General features: G+C 36.8%; 1 protein-coding gene across 1 annotated transcript in view; it reads right to left on the bottom strand.

Annotated features, from left to right (window-relative positions):
- Positions 1–3,487: 3,487 nt before the first annotated feature.
- RASEF (RAS and EF-hand domain containing) overlaps positions 3,488–18,599 on the bottom strand; it is a 37,934-nt gene continuing 22,822 nt past the window's right edge. The window contains exons 12-17 of the mRNA XM_015887601.3: positions 16,915–17,062; positions 13,919–14,000; positions 11,240–11,354; positions 10,486–10,605; positions 9,944–10,020; positions 3,488–7,551 (exon numbers count right to left, since the gene is read on the bottom strand). Of these exons, the coding sequence (XP_015743087.2) occupies positions 7,443–7,551; positions 9,944–10,020; positions 10,486–10,605; positions 11,240–11,354; positions 13,919–14,000; positions 16,915–17,062 (651 nt within the window). The 3' untranslated portion in view covers positions 3,488–7,442. The remainder of the gene's footprint in view (positions 7,552–9,943; positions 10,021–10,485; positions 10,606–11,239; positions 11,355–13,918; positions 14,001–16,914; positions 17,063–18,599) is intronic.

Genomic DNA, 18,599 nt, shown 5'->3' with positions numbered 1-18,599 from the left:
ACTGAGTTGGAGTTGGACCAGTGGACCCCTAAGTTGGACTCTCTTCCAACTCTATGATTCTATGAAATGGGTGAAAGTTCATGATAAATATGGCCAAACACATTACAGCCCATTTTAAGGCCAACTCTAAGAAATATTACTTCTTCATAACCAGTTTGCAATGCTGTGTGTGGATCAAAATCACTTTTATCCACTCTAGCTTGAATGCCAGCCTTTCTTTAGAAGGTAGGATGAATGTAGAACATTCTTTTTATTTTATTTGGTAGGTTTTGATTAGCTTTTTGATTATTGCCTATTTTATTAAAGAAATATACCAGACTGGGCTATGGTTTTAGTGGGGATGGAGTATTAATTAATTATTTCCCCATTTGGTATTCTTTTTAATGAAACAGTGAGATAGAACTGAACATATAAAGTGTAGGAAGAAGGCAATAATAAAGCCAGTATTGAAGAATTAATATTCACTGGATCGGGAAAATTATTTTCAAGATTCAAATTTGTCAAACTTGAATAATTTATTTATGCATGTATTACTTAGGCTTGTGGGCCTCTTCAGCTGTAGCCAACTCTAAGCAGCAACCACTCCATCATCATAACAAAAGGGGTTGTGCCTTTGAGTTAGTCTTGACTCCTGGCAACTGCCTGAATGAGTGCACCACCCCCTGTATCAAAGATGCATTCACCACTGCTCTGACACAGCTTCCTATCACATCACTGGAGGCTTTCACCAATCAGGAGGAGCAAGGATCTAACCCACAAGACACAGAGCTGGTAACATGAAGGACTCTGTCCATGTCCTCAGGACCAACAGACCTAAACTCTCTCCAAATAACAATAGACTTAAGTCTTATTCACCTCAACTTGTCCTGCCTAGATGGCATCCAATTCTGAACATATCTAAGCTATTTTTATCCTCCAAAGTCACTGCAAACTCTTCACAGCAGCCCAACATATGTTCTTATGGCCTGTCCTTCCCCCAAAGGATGCAGATTGCTTTAGAAAGGGCTTCCAATCATTGATCCACTCTTAGGCCAGAGCTTGAGCTCTAGCTGCTGTGTCAGACCAGCTGTTTATCTTTCACGGCATTGCTCTAGTTCTGGAGCAGAGAGGCTAACCTATGGCCCATGGAGCAGATGTGATTCCCTGTAGCAGGGTTGCACTTAAGATATGGTAGAAACCACAGACCAGGAAACTGAATGTTTCTCCTCCCATATTTACAAGAGGTAAGTTTGTTATACAAACTATACACTTATATGTATTGAACTTACTTGAACTTACTCATCTACAGTACCTATCTGTGCTAAATACTGTATCTGTAAGTGATGAGGATATCATTTACAGTGCTCAACAAGGTTACACATTTTCCTTTTCCACTGTGTTCGTAACTGCCCATCTTTCTTAGCAATAAAGGAAATACTAACACAATTCTTTCTCTAGCCCTCTTAAGGATGGAGTTTCCTATTCCTTTTACCCATGGCTTAATGGTCTTTTAGCTTACACTTGGCCCTATGTTTTTCTCCACCCTCCAGTCTGCCTACTTCAGCAGGTTCTGCTGGGGGTTAGGGTTACCAGATAATTGCTCGTTTTTACTGTGGTTGCTTCTCAGTCTCTCCATCCTTATCAGTTGGGGATGTGGACAATTACTCCACTCACCAAACTGCTAATGTTCAGTTTGACCTGTTCCACACACAGCTGGCTTCTCCCTCAGCTCTTCCACCAACCCTGTACCTTCAGCATTTCTCTTTTATCTTTCTGCAGTACAGGTGTGGTCTCTACTCTCCTAAAGTCTGAGGAATACAAACCTGTCAGGAAAACTCACACGAGCAGCTTCAAGGTTTTCCTTCCACATCTCAAAACATTTCTCTGTAAACTTTCAAGCAACTGAGAGCAAATCAACACATCATAGAGATGGTATTTCCCATTTTTCAATGCTAAAAAACTAAAGTACATTTTTAAGACAATTTTTTCTTAAATATTTCCAATGATTCATGTACTCTAAGAGATAGTTTCCTACCCATCAAAGACTCCAATCTTCACATTAATCCTCTTCCTTCATAAAGAGAAGATATTTGGGGGAGGGGGTGGGGGAGGGGGGAAGCCTATCATATTGCTCAAATAATCTATAACAACTTTCAAGGAAACACATTTTTGGCCACTTAACAGTTTTACAAAATAGCCATGCTTACCCTTCTAAGCAGCACCATTGTTTTTTTGAATAAAAGGGGAACCACCTAAAGGCTGAATTCCCGCCACACACTAATGAACCTAAAATGTAACTGGTAAATTTTTGGTATAGTAGTTCAGCATATGGTGTCAGTTCCATATGGTTTTGGACAAGGGTTCAGGGAGACCCAAGTTCAAGTCTCTTCTCAATGAATGAGTTCACTGGTGACCATGAGCCAGTCAATCTCTCAGCCCAACCTTACATATTTTTTGTTGTGGTGGTGTGTTATATATATTGCCTTGAGTTTTTGGATATAAAGTAATTTAAATATCTAACAAACAAGTCTAACATTGCCGTTCCATAGTGTGTGAGACAGGGAACCATGCAAATCCATAATAGTTTGGGCATGTGAACACAGTCATCATGTCTGGTTAACCTAGTTTTCTCCAGGGACAAGTTTTTATTATTCTTGCATCAAATATAGTCTAGAATACAAACTACAGATTAAAGGTTTTATGTTCATATTCAATTTGCCCTTTGTGAAAAATATTCTTAACTCAGTCAACCCAAATCCAGAGATTTCAAGTAGCAGAGGTCATGCATATAGATATTTCCAGTTGGGAGAATAGCAAGTGAACTCCAATAGAGGTCACGTGACCAGATACATAAAACAAGACATCAGTATTGCTTCGCTGGTGGAGTCTATCAGCCTTATGGACATGAGAAGCCCTGGGTACACATGACTCCCTAGCAGTGTTCTAATAGCAGTGGGACCTGAAATGTTATACTGTGGGAACTCATGTAGTTACTCTAAAATGAATTAATCCCACTTAATTCTCTGGTTTTTCTTAGGATATCCATATAGGATTATATCACTAAAGAGCAATGCTGTTTCATGTTGAAGAGTTCTTATAATTGTTCCAAAAAACTCCTAGCAAGGAAAAAAAATGGGAAAGTTTTTTTACTTTGTCCTCTTCCCCCTTCACCTTAAAAAATTAAGCATTCTCTGCTATTTAAACCAACTGGGTTCAACTAAGCCACAACAGCTCAAATGAGAGATGAGCTGCTAGTTTGCAGATTTGCTTGGAAGATGCATCAGGATCAGACATGTTTTTTCTCCACTTCTGATATAAGACATTTCTGTGGCAAGTGGGAAAGGGAATCCATGATTCAATATCCCCCACCTATGACAGAGCTCTTTAAACACCTGTGGCCTGATACCTCTTCCAGGGGCTACAATATTGCTGCCTTAATGTCATTTTTTAAAAGCTGCATTTTAAAAAAAATAGGCTTAAAATAACATTTTAATAAGCATGGATTTCCTGTGGTGTATATATAATTTTATTTCTAAGAAAGTATAGTGCAGCACATTTTGGGCACATAGCTGTTAAAGCATGTTTTACATATCAAAGAATTTAACAGATCAAATCTTCCAGAGGACAAATATTGCCTTTAAAATGACATGTGCTATTAACAGAGACAGTAAGAAAAAAACTATTTGTGACCACTAATTGCACGAAAATAAATCTTATATACAGAATTTACCAAAGAAACAGGTATATTTTCTGTGAAAATAAATAAATATATGTATGATAACGTAACAACTAAATAAATATAAAACTTTACTTCTGAAATTAAGAGTATAAGTTAAATATTCAACAAACCAATTATTTTCATAAGTTGGCTGAGCTCAATTCATTCAGGATTTTCATACTGTGATTGTCTCAATGCAGAAACGGTATTACTTCCTGGGAATCTAGAAGCCTGGTTGTACTTTAGTCTGTTTGGCAGTCTCTCCGTGAGTGGATGGATGTTGTAGCATGCACGGAGCTCTCTTTTCCCTGAAACAGGCAAGGTGCTTCTAATGTTTCATCTTTGCATTGGAACCCCCAGGTCCACAAAACATTGCTGACTTAGGATTCCTTCTTCAAGAGAAACTCAAATTATAGAAATTATAACTCTGCTGGTTCAAATGATATGCTCTTGGTGGAATAATAAAACAAGTTCTTCTTTTGCTTTCGTTGCTAAATGCCTTGCTACTGTGTTAAAAACAGCACCAAGAGAACTCCAGGTTTGTACGTGCGCATCATTCAGCAAGGCAATTAACAAGTAATCAGTAACTGGTTGATAATTCTTATGAACTAACCTTTATTCTTTAAAAACAAACTAACATCTACTTATTTGCATCCCAAACAAGGAATTCTAAATTTAACTATTGATACTTTGAGAAAATATCTTTAAAAGTTCAAAGTAATTAACAGAACAGTGAAAACTGGCACCTATGAAAGACATTTCAATAGTTATAGAAGAAGCACAAATATAAAAGAATAAAGAATCTGCAAAACATTTGTGACTTACTTGCACAATTTTGCTTTGGGGTTGGGCTTAATTTCAAAAGCTTGCATTTCTCAACTCCTCTCAATTCTACAGCTTTTCTCCTACTGTTACATTAAAACGTTCCACCATTAAAGGGTTGTAGTGCTGTGAGCTTCCCAGTTCTGTATCTGATGACAAAGCAGCCATTTTACTTGGACATAAACTCCATGTACAATTTAGCAGTATATGAGAGCCTTGGGCATAGATATTCTCCCAGATATTCTCCTATCTAGAACTCCTCCAATTCTTACAAAACAGTAAAGCTAAATGAGGTTAATAGGGGTTATAGGACAGTCTGGATGGCATCTGCTTTGGAAAAGCAGCTCCAATCTCAATTACTTGTGAGTTCATAATAATTTTGGCTTTTAAATAACCAGAGCTCTGTTAGATTCAAACGCAATAGAACTCTGATTAGTTTACTCTGTTAATTAAAGAAACTGAGATCAAAATTGTGGCTTGTGATCCTGGCTTGTACTCTAACAATAAAATAATTAGCCTAGAATGTCCTTTAAGTTCAAATATCACCAATTGCTAGGAATAAGGATAGTGAACATGAGCCCAAGGCTAACACATACCTGAACCAACTAGTACAGTTAGGATCAGACTATTAAGCAATTTATTTTTTTCATTTATTTATATAAATGGTGGGCAGTTGGCCAGTAAGACAATTTGGAGGTTTCAGCCTAGTTGTAAAAAATGCATGGAGAATCCAGCTGCAAGAAAATTTCTGACACCAGATCAGATAATAAGGGTAGGGAGAAATAGGTTTCTCTTCTCACAGCCTAGCCTTATGAGAAAGTATTAATTTTCAAGATCTGCAGAATTTGAATTCCTTTCCTAATTTGGACAGAAATTGACAAATGTGATTGGCTAACTACTGTTTCAACTATGGAAACTTTTCCTTAAAAATGAGAAAGCTTAACACAGTAAAGCAAAATGAAACCTATGCATTTAGAAAAAACAGATTAGTTGTATAAAGCAAGTATGAGAAAAATATGAATCTAATAAAACTTTAAAAACATATAAAAGTGCCTCTTAGTCCAGCCAACAAAATGGCAAACTTCATCTCCTGATCTTTATCAGTTTGTCAGGGAAGTTGTGATTTTTTTCTTTTAGTATCAAGGCTTATCATTATAATACAATACTGAAGGGCACGCATTACCTAATGACAGATTTCAGTCCATGTAGATGTTAATCTTATAAATCTTACTGGGTTTCCAAGCATGGAGCAGACCTCCTAAAAGGAAGTTTGGAGAAACAACTAGGCAAGAAAAGCCTTTTTATTGGCTCCCTTGTAAAGCCTTGGGGGAAGGGCCTATTCGTTTTACAAAGATCAATCTCTCTCCTGGGGTTGAAGGCTGGGGTCCTTTCTGGTTTTCAATATTATTTACATAGAAATTTGCTTTCCAGTATTTCTTTCAATGAGGCCTTGTACCTTTCATTTTCAACTCAGACCCAGAGCAAGAATAAGGCTTTTGATCAAGTTTCACAAATGCTGGTCCTTCCTGGTGAAAGCGAAGTACACAGACACTAGAAAACAGCTTGAGTGTCACTGATCTAATTCAGAATGTAGCTCATTATTCTGGGGAGAAGGGAAGGTAATGAATTTCTCAGGTCTCACTTCTGTTTATCCATGCCAAGACACAAACATAATGCATATAGTTCGCCTTCTATTCCCTTAAATTCAGGAGGAGGAGGAGTGAATCTTTAAAATGCAGCATGTGGACAGGAGAAGTACCCCCAATGTGATCATTATAAATTCACTACACATGTGCACACACATGGGTTAGAACCCTTAGTTATAAAGTATCCAGTGGTTCCAAATTCTGAGAATATTGGCAGGAAAAAAAGAGAAAGTCTTGAAGAAGCAGCACACGATTTAGCTACTTTTCACTAGAACGCTAGGCTTTACAACTTCAGATGCAGGTGAAAGCTTTCATGAAGAAATACCGTTTGCATCTTTAGTCTACTGATACACAAAATTAAACATTAGGGCAAAGCTTTCTAGCCCAGTTTTCTTTCTGCTTTGCTAAGTTGTCTGAAATGGTATATTGATATGCAATATATGTCGGTATGCAACAATATTTACAACTAGAGTGATCTCTAGGTTATCTTTAACCACTAAATTTTATAATAGCCATTCCCCATGTAACGTCCTCCAGAAGTGCTGGGACTTCAACTTCTAGTATTTCAAAAGAACACGGAGTTATAGTCCCAACATACCAAGACGGCACTTGTCAGATGAAGAAGCCACCTGTGTTATATACATTCCACCCAGAGATCCTAATACCAGCAACAGCATTCTGAATTCAGCATCAGAAGGGGCACATTTCTGTTTAGTTCTAGATAGTTGTATTTTTCTTCCCAATTCAGGTTCAATTTGCAAGTCATCAGTGCTTTTTCTGGGATCTCAAAGCTGCACAGTATGGAAAAGTTCAATGTTCCAGAAAACCCTTCAAAACAACCACTGTGCAAGTTTTAAGATTAGTGATGAAGAATCACAAATGTCTTCACAATGCAAGGCAGAGAATGGTCTGTAGCACTCCCATGTTTTTTTAAAAAGGTAACATTTATATAAACACAGTAAGATGCATGGGGGGGATTCATTTTTATCCAGGCAAGTTGGTTTATGAAGGCACAGCTGATTTGAGGTGGAATGACTTTAACTGCACAAATGAACATGTGAGTGATGCTGATGAACAAAGAATTTTATACTTTTTGGTTTGCTTTTCTTCAATAAGCAAGGTATCTGAATCTGCTTAGATACTCTTTACGGGCCTGGTGACTGAAACGTTAGTTCCATCTTTCTTTTTGCTGATCATCTGGTACAACCTATGCTTTTCACTTTTTCTTCTTCCATTGCCACAGAAGTTTGTATCTTTAGGGCCAAGCAGTTAATTCTCTAAACACTGCAGCAGGTTTTGGTGAGCGAAGACTTTTTTAGCGTTGTCCCAGCCAGCTTAGTGACTGACCTATCATCATCTTTGCTATCACTTCTTTTTCGCACTTCTCTGAAAAACAATAGTTTGTTTGATCAGACAAAGCATTTTCAAAGGAAAATTATCCTGCTTATTGTGAGCATTTGTTGAATAACAGTAAAGGTTCATAAATATCTCATATTGATAAAATATCACACATAGTTTGCTTTTGCAGAGTACACTAAAATGAGTAAATTAAACTTGTCATGTGAATCAATCATTTGTTATTTACAGTGCTTAGTTTTATGGCAAATATAGTACAAGAAGTATTGTCAAGAAGACCTTTTCAGGAGTTTGCATAATAAGCACCAATTCTCTGACCATTATGACACATCGCATTTTGGCGTATTTTTTTCCCCTATGGAAGCAATCCATAGAGAAAATCTAAATTGTCATCTACAAAGTGGATTAAAATAATGAGAACTGTGGAAGGATGATTGTCTATGGATTGTGACATGAGTAATAAATTAGTACAAGCAGCAATATGGCAGGCTTCATGCATGTTTTCTTTTTTAAAGATGCATTCCCAGGACATTGCCTCCGTTATTTCCTATAAATGGCTCAGTATCTTGAATCACAGAACAATATAAATCTGATCACAGATTGAGTCACTATCTGTCAAGGGTATCCAGGAATGCGGGGGGTTATAAAACATCTTTAGAAAGCAAATTTCCCAGTTACATCTCCATGAAAGTGTTGGTATTTTACATCATGAAGAGACCATTTCATTCCTGAAATAAATTTATTTGTCCTAAAATTAAATTTAAAGAGCCTATTATCTACTGTTTTGGAGATTCTACAATTGTATTGCATTTGCTCCCTAGAAATCTCCACTGCAGCAAACTATTTAATAAGAAAGTGCCTAAACATTCCTGGAAATGAATCTTATCACAAGGCAACAATTAATTTTAAACTGACTTTTCAGATAAAGAGATGGTTACACCTCTGCTGCACCTGTTTCCTATGGTAGAGATTTCTTTGTACTCTAAATGAACGAGCAGAATGGTCTCTTTCTAGAAATCCAATGTATTTTTATGGTATTAGCAAGAACATCTGAACACAAAACACCACCAAGTGCTACTCTTAATCTTAAAAAATAAGATACATGATTTCAGACATTCCAAGATTTTCATTTCATGCTCCATGTCATTATACAAAATACCCCAGAGAAATCAGGAATTCATGTAGATTTAGATATGGAAAACCATTTAAAAGAGAGGTATTTTGGTGACAATCTGAAAGCGCATTATCAAAAGGCTTATTAACCCATAGAGATTTAATAGTGAAACATTCTTGCCAAAGTTACAATGAAGTATACCACAGTTTTGATCACACTGTAAGACTGGAGGAGACGTTATAGAGCTCAGAGGGAGATTGCCAAAACTGGCCATTTTCTGGAGCAGCCCAATTCAATCTGGTGCCTTCCAGATCTGTTAGACTTCAATTTCATAATTCTCATTTAATTGGCTATAGATAACGGTCCCAGAGAAAAGCCATAATCAATGAAAAGAGCTTCCTATTTGAATCATCACCATAACCCTGAAGACTTTCTGGTGCGGCTAACAGAAACACAAACAATGGAGGAGGGAACTTGTTAAAATAATGGTGACGTTCCATACCATGGTTGGTCACTTGCAAGAAGGCAGCTATACTCTGCAGTATCCAGATGTTGAATGTGTGATCCTACCCTTATTTTTTAAAACTGCTTTGATATTTTATAATTTACAAAGATTCTACATACAAGCCAATTCCACATAGAAATCCATATGAAACATATATAGTGTTCTTCACATCCAATGAGCAAATATATTTAATGCAGACACGTTTGGGGAAGGTGCAGCATGGCAACACATGGGGTTGCATATACTATGCATACTTACTGGCCTAAAACATTCCGGCCTTGCAAAATCGGAAATAATTGAGATTTGCCAGGACTCACTGGAGTGGATGCCTTGCCTGGTCTCAAAGCTAACATCTCTTATACTTAGCCCCAGGAAATAATGTTCTTGAGATGCAGCTTTCCGCACACCTAATTGGCTTAACTGACAGCAGTGGTCCACTAAACCACTTTTGCTTCATAAAGTTAATTGTGCAAGGGAACAGCTTCTGGCAGCCCTATCTGATCCTTCAGAATTAAATCTGAAGGAAGAGAGCAAAGGCAGCTGCTAGCCTTCCTCCTGAATGAGGAAAGGGAACAAGATACTTAATGCCAGATGGCAGTGGGAAGGTGGTTGATGCTGTGAAGTTCACCAAGGACAGCCTGTGATGGCCCCTAAAAAGCTGGAGTTGGTCTTGAAACTAAGGAGAAAAAACACACCCATACATATACCAATGCATTTAAAATGGTGCATTTAAAAAAAAATATGAGTGGCATTGAGCAGACATGACTTTTTAAAAGGTGTGGATAAATGGCCTCTGAACATACCGAGCAAGATGAAGCACTGCCTCGACAATATTAGAACCATCTTTAGCACTTGTTTCACAGAATAGTGCACTGTAAGCCTAGGAGGTTAAAAAAATTCAGAAAGCATATTAATACATTCATGAAAAATTATTTCAGAAAAATTATTAAAAGACAGAACTGAAAATAAAATAACTTATAAGGGGAAACAGTTCACTGGACACTTGTAGAGGATAAACTAATTGCTTTTGCCCAATATGATGCCTTCCAGATGTTCTATACATCAACTCTCATAATTTCCAGCCAATATGTAGGCTGAAAATTATAGAAGTTGAAGTCTAAAATTTCTGGAGGTGCTAAAGGATGAAACATTGCACTAAAAGCTGTTGCTTTCAAAACATTTGCTAACACCCAATAAACTATAACATCAATGGCAATTTTCAAATCAAGTACTTAATCTAACCTGATCCTTAAGGATTCAACTTCTAACAGTTCAAGCTACCATGTCAATATATGACTCTACTTCCTATATTGTCTTCTTTATTTTTGCAAGCTGTCATTCTTACCATGGCCAACTTTTCTCCATAGCTGAGAGGTACACATTTAACTCCTTGTTCAGAAGCCATTTGACGAAGATCTGATTTGTTTCCCACCATCATGATTGGGATATTTTCATGTGTGGCATCCTAAAATGAGTATAACTTTAATGTTGGGACTTCTGATTTAAAACAGAAATACAAGTTTAAACATTCTAATGTATTGAAATATTTTTATGTATCATCATCATCATTATTATTATTATTATTATTAGATTTTTATTCCACTTTTGGCTAGTTTAAATAAGACTTTTTAAAAATAGTAGAAATACTAAATCATATGCATTGATGTATATTTAGTACTGCAGGTCACTGAAACTGAATCACTTCAACTACTAATAACATTTAAAACATAGGTTTCCTTAAAAAAGTGTTTTGGTTAAGTGCATTTCAAGCAAAATTCTGTGTGGACTTTATTTATAAAAACTGCCCCTTACTCCAAAAAACGTATCAAAATTTTCCATGATGCACCATGGCTCAAAGTATTATTCCTACGTGTAAACTGGATTTCTTATCTGCCACTCAAACCACTGAATTCCTTCTATAGTCTACTAGTTGTGCAATGGTTTCAGTGCAGCTCTAGCATGCACCAGGAGGGCACCAGCCCAGAACCTTATAAACACTTCTCTCTGGAGAAGATACACCACATTTAAGAGGGATATTTAACAAGTATTAAGCAGACTGAGTTGCAAGATCAAGTTTTGTAAGATCAAAGCATTCTTACCGCTATCATATCTACCCATTCTCGTACATTAAGAAAGCTTTTTTCGCAGGTAACATCATACAGTAAAAGCACTCCATCTGCTCTTCTGAAGTAAGACTTAGCAATACTTCGGAACCTTTAAAAAGAAAGTTAAAAATTGCAGTAGTTCTTCTATTCTAATTTATTTTCCCTTAATCTGTATAGCAGATAAGTTCGGTAGATTAAAGTCAAAGATCTGATCCATAAGGCAGGCAGGAAAGACTGTTTCTGGAAAGAAAGTGAGATGGTAAAGGCTGTAGTACCTTTAAGTTAGTACTCGTAATCCAGTGGCAACCCAGTATTAGTTTGAATTTAAAGAGCCAGTGCTTTAAGTGTCCAAGACCGGGTATAAGTACCAGGTGCCCTGTAGTTGCTCTGGAGTAAAATTCCTTACCATTGCCTGGGGCTAGTGGAAACTGAAATTCAAAGTATCTAAATTTTGTTCAGCCTTAGCCTATTCTAGTGCAACATTCCTTAACCTGGCATTCTCCAAAATGTACTAGGCTTTCTGATATTTTAGTGAAGGTTCTGAAAGGCTATCCTAACAAGAATAAAGCAGAGAGTGCAATCTTGTTTTGGCCAAATCTACAAGAGCCTTTAGTGGTATAGTGGGGCTGAACTGGGTATGGCAAGGACAAAAACTAAAGTTGATAATTCATTGTTTCTAAAGCTTTTGGCTCACGGTAGCCGAATTATCTTGTAGGATTGAGGGTTTTTTCCCTCTTCTTTCAGGTTTTTTTTGTTGTTGTTGTTGTTGTTTGCTTGCTTTCTCCTACAACTGTTTCAATGAAGATAGGTATATAAACTAGGTGTGGCACAGCAAGTCCAAATTTTTGTGGCAATACCAAGTCCCAATTTTTGGAATGTTTCTGGATGAATTTTGAAATCATGGCATATAACGTTCTACAGATCCTCCTGAGTAAACCATTTGCTTGGTGGTAACGGACCAATATGAAATGCTCCGTGTCATGGATAGCCCTTAACTTCTCCATCACCCCAACAAAAAACTAATCACTGCATCTGGTAAGATCTGCAGCAGCCAACCTTCCCTGACAAAAATGTCAACATGACCTGACTTACATTCTTAGCATTAAGCCAGGTAGAACTACTTCCTTGGACTATCTAGTGGCATAGTCCACAAGAATCCACACATCCTGATTCCCTCATGGTGTCTTGGATTAAATAAGTCCTACGCCATATACTGCCACTCTTCATAAGTGACAGATAAGGGCTGCAAAAGTGCCTTTACCTGGTTCCTGGCTGTTTCCCAACCTCTGGCAATCATCACATCATATTCAGTCACTAAAAATAAAAATAACTTGCGTGTATATCTCTGCTAAAAAGAATTTAAGAAAAAAAGCGGGGGAGGGATCTGCTTTTCTTGTCTGTCTGTCAAACGCAAAACAGCAATGTCTTTATTAGAAAAAAGACTTGGACTGGACTGCCCCTAGTATTTACACATCCCATAATGACCACCATGTTATAGCAGGGTTGAGTCCAAAAACAGAAAGTTTGGAGGTCTCAACCAACCTCTCCCAGAAGCCCTCCAGGTCTATACATTCTAGGTTTGTCACCTGCCTTGGTGTGTGGTTTAGTAGTTTTTATTACAATGTTGTTGCAATCACCTATTTTCTAGGGGGGTGCCTTACCTGGTGTCCTCCTAACCCTGGTGTGTGGGGGAGAGAGGACTCCCACCATTCATGCAGCTAGATAGCAAATAAAAGTTAAAAAATGAGAAAGAATGAAAAATATTATGCAGCATCACCTCCTGTCCCTGCATGGGGCTAGGAAAATCAACACCCCTAGCAATCTCACAAGCAATAAATAAAATAAAGCTTTATTAAAAATAGGAAAAGAAAATATGTAAAAAGTCCTTTGTACCTTTCAGTAGTCAAGTACAAAAAATCAATAGCAAGGAAGATAAAAATATAGAGCTGTTCAAAACACAGGAAGTAATTTAGAAAATATCTCCAATAGAAAAATATATACATTTGCAGCCAAAAATACTGGTATCCCTTCACTTTTTCTCAAAGAATCACAGGTTGCTATGAAATAAGTCATAAATCAAAAGCAAAGTGTCTGCTCTGTGGACTATGGAATAAATAATGGTGAATACCATTGACTTGTGTCAGTTTCAGTTTATTTCACAGCAAATTGGGATTCTTTGGGGAAAAGTAGAGGGGTGCCAATACTTTTGTCCATATCTGTAGGGAAATCTGGGCAGATTGCATGATGGTTTCTTGTACACTGCAACCTTTTATCAAAGGCACAGGAATACAGTTCCTCTGCCCAGTACTCAATTTTTTGCTTCTTTCTTCTGTTGAAGAAACTTCCTGCAGTTTCCAAAAGAGCAAAAGCTCTTCCCCTTGAAGAAGAAAGAGGAGTGATGGATTTCTCCTGTTGCCAAATGCTAAAGTAAGCATCTCTCATCAGGAAGATTTGCTTGAGGCAGAGGAATGTGTATTTCCTTTCTGAGAACCATCTGTCATTCTTTGTAAATGACCAAAGCATTGCAACATTATTTTGGAACTTAGATAATATTATTATACATAGTATATGCGAGTTAGTATCACTAACTCTAGAGGACAGCACCCAAATATAATTTTCTAATACAAACGTTTTATTTTTATTTCAAAATAAAATGAGGTAAATTGTACTGACCTCTCTTGACCAGCTGTATCCCAAAGCTGCAGCACCGTAGGTTCTCCATCAACAATGAGTCTCTTCATTTGAAAGTCAACCCCTAAAAATAAACAACATCCTTTAATGCACTGCATTACCATCCTTTAATGCAGTGAAGGTTAAGAATCTGGAATTTATCTATAAGATTAAACCTAAAAATATAATCAGGATAAGTAAAGAATTATTACTGAGAACTCTGCAGTCAAATTTTGTATTACTTTAGAACAGTAAAATGCAAGGCTATTCACAAATATATTACTTGGAAAAATATGAAATAATTATGTTGAATAACATTAACTAAGAATGAACAATTAACTCCGATATTTATCTTGGGTTAAAAACTTCAATAATGACCCTAGATCTGGCCTAAGGTAAAACAGAATCACTTCCCTGAAGCCCAGTCACTATTAGCATCCTTTATGTGAATAGAGGATGACAAGATGTGACAAAGTAGAAAACTGCACTGCACCACCTGGATGCTTGTCTGCTTCCAAATATGGAAAACAACTTGTTCCTCACAGAATCAAGTCTTTGACTCTGCTTCCACCAGAGGACATTTGCCCATCAGCTTCCTAGGTCTGAAGCTTAAGAAAGTCACTGTCCTGACAACGTTGCCACTAAAGGGACAACTGCAAATGGGAATGCCCCCTTTGGGAGGTCCTTTGGGGAGTCCTTTGAACTGAAGGATTCCACATTTCATTTTTATGTGCATGCAGGTTTTGAAGAGGGCTAGATCTGGACTGCTAGCTGTTGTAGCCTGGTGTTAGGAAATATGAAAAAAAAAATAGGGGGCAGAGGGAAAGAAATGAGATATAAAAATGGCCTGGGAATAAACATTAAAGCAATAACCAATGAGGAAAACATAGGGGGAGACGTCAGCCTGGTGATTGCAGGGAAAGAAGGGCAGGTTAGTGGCTGCTCTTCCTTGTTATGCTACAGCTTAACCAAGAAAATAATGATGACAGAGGTCCTTCCAACCTGAAAGTTCTGTTCTTTAGTATCAGAGTAGTTGCTGATGCAACATGAATTATCAAAGATTTAATCCTGAATGCAAATGTTGACATGGCAAGTATCACAAAGACCTGATTAAAAAGGAAGTAGGACTTCATTTCTCTCAGCTTACCTACCAGCCTACTTGATGGAAAGCAGACTAGGACTGGAGGGCAGGGAGTTCATGTGATCATGTGATAATTTCCCACATTCCAATAAAAGAGAATATATCTGAACTTGGTTGTTTGCTCACAGATGTTTCAATACCCAACTAGGGCTTTAGTTGGTTCATGTGCTATAGTGATGCCGAATGGTTGTAATAGTCTGTTGGTTGTTTCTGAGATGTTTCTAATGTATAGGAGTGTTGAATGCCGTGTCTCATATTGCTCTTCCACACCCTACCACCAGGATATTAGAAGTGGAAGGAACTGGGATTGTCAGTGGAATATTTGGATTCCAGAGCCAGAACAAGTTATAGGGATGTAAACTTGGCAACTGCTTGTCCTGTTATTTTGGATTCTTTTCTGCTGATCTTCAGATTTATCCATGGTTATCCATGACTCTGTTACATACTATCATAGCCAAAGTAATATGCTATATATGGGGTACCCTTGAAAAACATCAGGAAGTTACAGCTGATGCAAAATACAGCAGCTAGACTACTAATCTGTGTAAAATTGGTAACTGGCCTCAAACATTTACAAGGTGCCAATCTTTTAACTATTAGATGATTTTGGAATGTGGTTTATCATGAACTTTAATCTGTATTTTTAACTTTTAATATTCTATTTTTATGTTTAGATTTGCTACCTTGAGTGTTTGCCTTAGTGGAACAGGGGCATAAATCAAATAAATAGTGCATAACTCAAAACATGTAATTGAGGCATGATTATGATATTTCGTGTAATGTTGTTTGTAGCGTTTATCATTTCTGCATATTCTGGCATCTTTTTAAAAAATTAAGACAAATTCTGTTAGAACTTTTAAATGACCCAGATTAGAAACTGAATTCTTGATGCAACTGCAAATTAATAATTTTATGCTTTCATAAAATTTAATTTTAATTGTTTAACCCATACAACTTACTGATTGATAGTTACAAAGTATTCCAGCTGGAATTTTAATTAGATGCTCCGTTAATAGATTAAAATGTTTTATTTTTGCATTGATAATACTTTTAATAAAAATGTATGCACAGAATAATATATCAAAGCAAAGTATGTACTTAGCACAAGTATCTATGAATTTTGGCTTTTCTATTTACAGTACAGGCAACAACCGCACTGAACAGAATCACAGAAAGTATGAATTGAAAATAATTTTACAGGTCACCTAGCCCAGTCTCCTGCTCAGTGCAGGAGTCCAGCAAACCATTCTCAACAAGTGAACATTCAACCTGTGCTGAAAACACCAACAAGGTACAATCCACCACTATTCCAGCAGATTGTCCCAGTGTTTAACTGTTCTTACTCTCAGGAAATTCTCACATCTTGTTTCAAATCATACAGTGTCAAAATCTTTTCAGTTTTGCCCTAACATGTTTTTTCTGTTTTACCTTATTCTTGGGATGTTCAGTAATTTCTTTACAACATTTTGGATAAAGCATTTAAATTTATATTATTAAAGTGGTAAAGGGTACTTCTACCATCCCGGTTTTGGAAAAAGGACTGAACTACATCTTCGTCACTCTGCCACTTTGCTGGCTGTCCCTGTTTCCCTTTGAATTCAACAGCTGTTTTGGGACAGGCCACTCTTCCTTTTAATCTAACTTTCCTCACAGGATCTCTATGAGCACAGAAAAAGACAAAGCCACATATGATGTCTTAGGGTCCTTGGCAAAGAGTCAAATGTAGAGGTGATCGAAAGGCAAGCTATTATAATCAGAATGTAATCTATATATTTTGAGGGGAAAAACATCTTCAAAGCTTATCCATTAGCCCAGGCAGTTATGGGTGCCCTGGAAAAATAAAGTACAAAAAACATACCCAGAGTTGCACTGGTGTTCCCTCGAAATTCATTTTTGCAAAGCCTCATAAGAAAGCTGGATTTTCCAACAGCTGCATCCCCAGCAAGAACTATCTTGTAAGCCTTGTCTGAACTTGGGTATCTGGAGTTGCAGTCTATGGAATCAACCTAAATGTAACAAAACATGTACCATATTGATAACATTAAAATAACACTAAGCTTTGATTCAGTAATCTTATTTCTAAAACATATGTTAGGCTGTCTGTGCTAAGCATGAAACACTGGAGCAACAAACAGCATGTACATATATACACATTACTGGATATAAGTTGTTTGTGGTGATAATTCTGGAGGATGATCATCATCATCATCATTGAAGACCAACATAATGAAAATATTATTTCTTCAGAAATCATTGGGATGGGAATAAAAATGAAAACACATATTGCGATCTCAATATTGCAATGCTTTCTATAAACCCAGTGGTACAATACGATTTAGAATATTGACAACTTTGACTTCCCACCTAAGGTTATTAAAGAACTGGGAAAGGGAAAAGCAACCAAAATGACTGAAGGATGCAGCATCCCTGACAATAAAAACCTTTTAAAAAGTGGTAGTATCATAGAAGTTTATTTATTTATTATTTATTTATTAAACTTGTCCCTGCCCATCTCCCCCCAATGGGGGACTCTGGGCGGCTTACAACATATTAAAACAATAAATAAATATACAGTTAAAATTTGTAAGAGGACAAATTTCATACAGAAATTAACAGGTTAGAGAAATTAGACAGAATTTCTTTTTTTCTTTCAGGAATTTCAGTAGGACTGTATGTATTTTGAACATTATTTTAAAAAGTTCTTTGGAACTCATGCTAATGCAACAGCTCTCTTCTACTTATTAAAGCAGCTATGATATTTTTTCAGGCATACAGACTCAGCTGCTTTAAGGCTCACTTAAAGATGTGGCTGCTTTAATAAATTATGTCATTAAAACTGAGAATCTCTGAAAAAAGTGTGTTCTTCTGAATAGTGAAGAGATGCTGTGCCTGTACAAGTTCAAGTATTCTTCCTAATCATTTACAAAGTATACAGTGTCCAAATATCCAATAACATTGATTTAGTAATAAGATAAAGAAAAATATGTATTTGTACTCTGCATAATATGAAATTTGCTACCATAAAATATAATTAGACACCTCTCAAAATGCCTTTAAAGGGGGTGATTCATGAAAAATTTGGCTTTCTGTAGTTGTTCGCAATAAAGGCCAGTGAATGGATACCTTCATGTCTTGTTCAAAGTGTCATCTGGGTGGCCATCAGTAATGGAACAAGGGACTAAATAAGCCTTCCCAATTTGGTTCCCTTTAAATCTGTTTTGGCCATGGATATAAAGGATATGGTTAGCAAATGGGAATTAGGGATTCTCAGGCTAGAGATGAGCCTTATGTAAACATATCACAAACTCCCAGTCACCAAGCAACATACCAAATATCCCTTAATTCAGAAGGGTGGGAGGAGGAAGCCAGAATTTAAAGCCTTAAGAAAATATAAAAGTCCCTGAGATCTTTGCATTGCAATAAGCAATCAACTGTTACATGTGATGCTTTGTTCTCATCTGCAGTAAATTCTCTAATCTAGCCAAGCTGTGTTTGTGAGTTTTCTGCCAAGTCAAACTGAGAAGCTGAACTAAGGATTAAGTG

The sequence above is a fragment of the Python bivittatus genome, unplaced genomic scaffold (assembly GCF_059951505.1).
Source record: "Python bivittatus isolate LINGU-HERP-01145 unplaced genomic scaffold, Pbiv_v1 ctg000850_np1212, whole genome shotgun sequence".
NCBI classification, from domain to species: domain Eukaryota; kingdom Metazoa; phylum Chordata; class Lepidosauria; order Squamata; family Pythonidae; genus Python; species Python bivittatus.
Note: the sequence above shows the minus strand (reverse complement) of the source record. Positions and strands in the feature narration are given on the sequence as shown.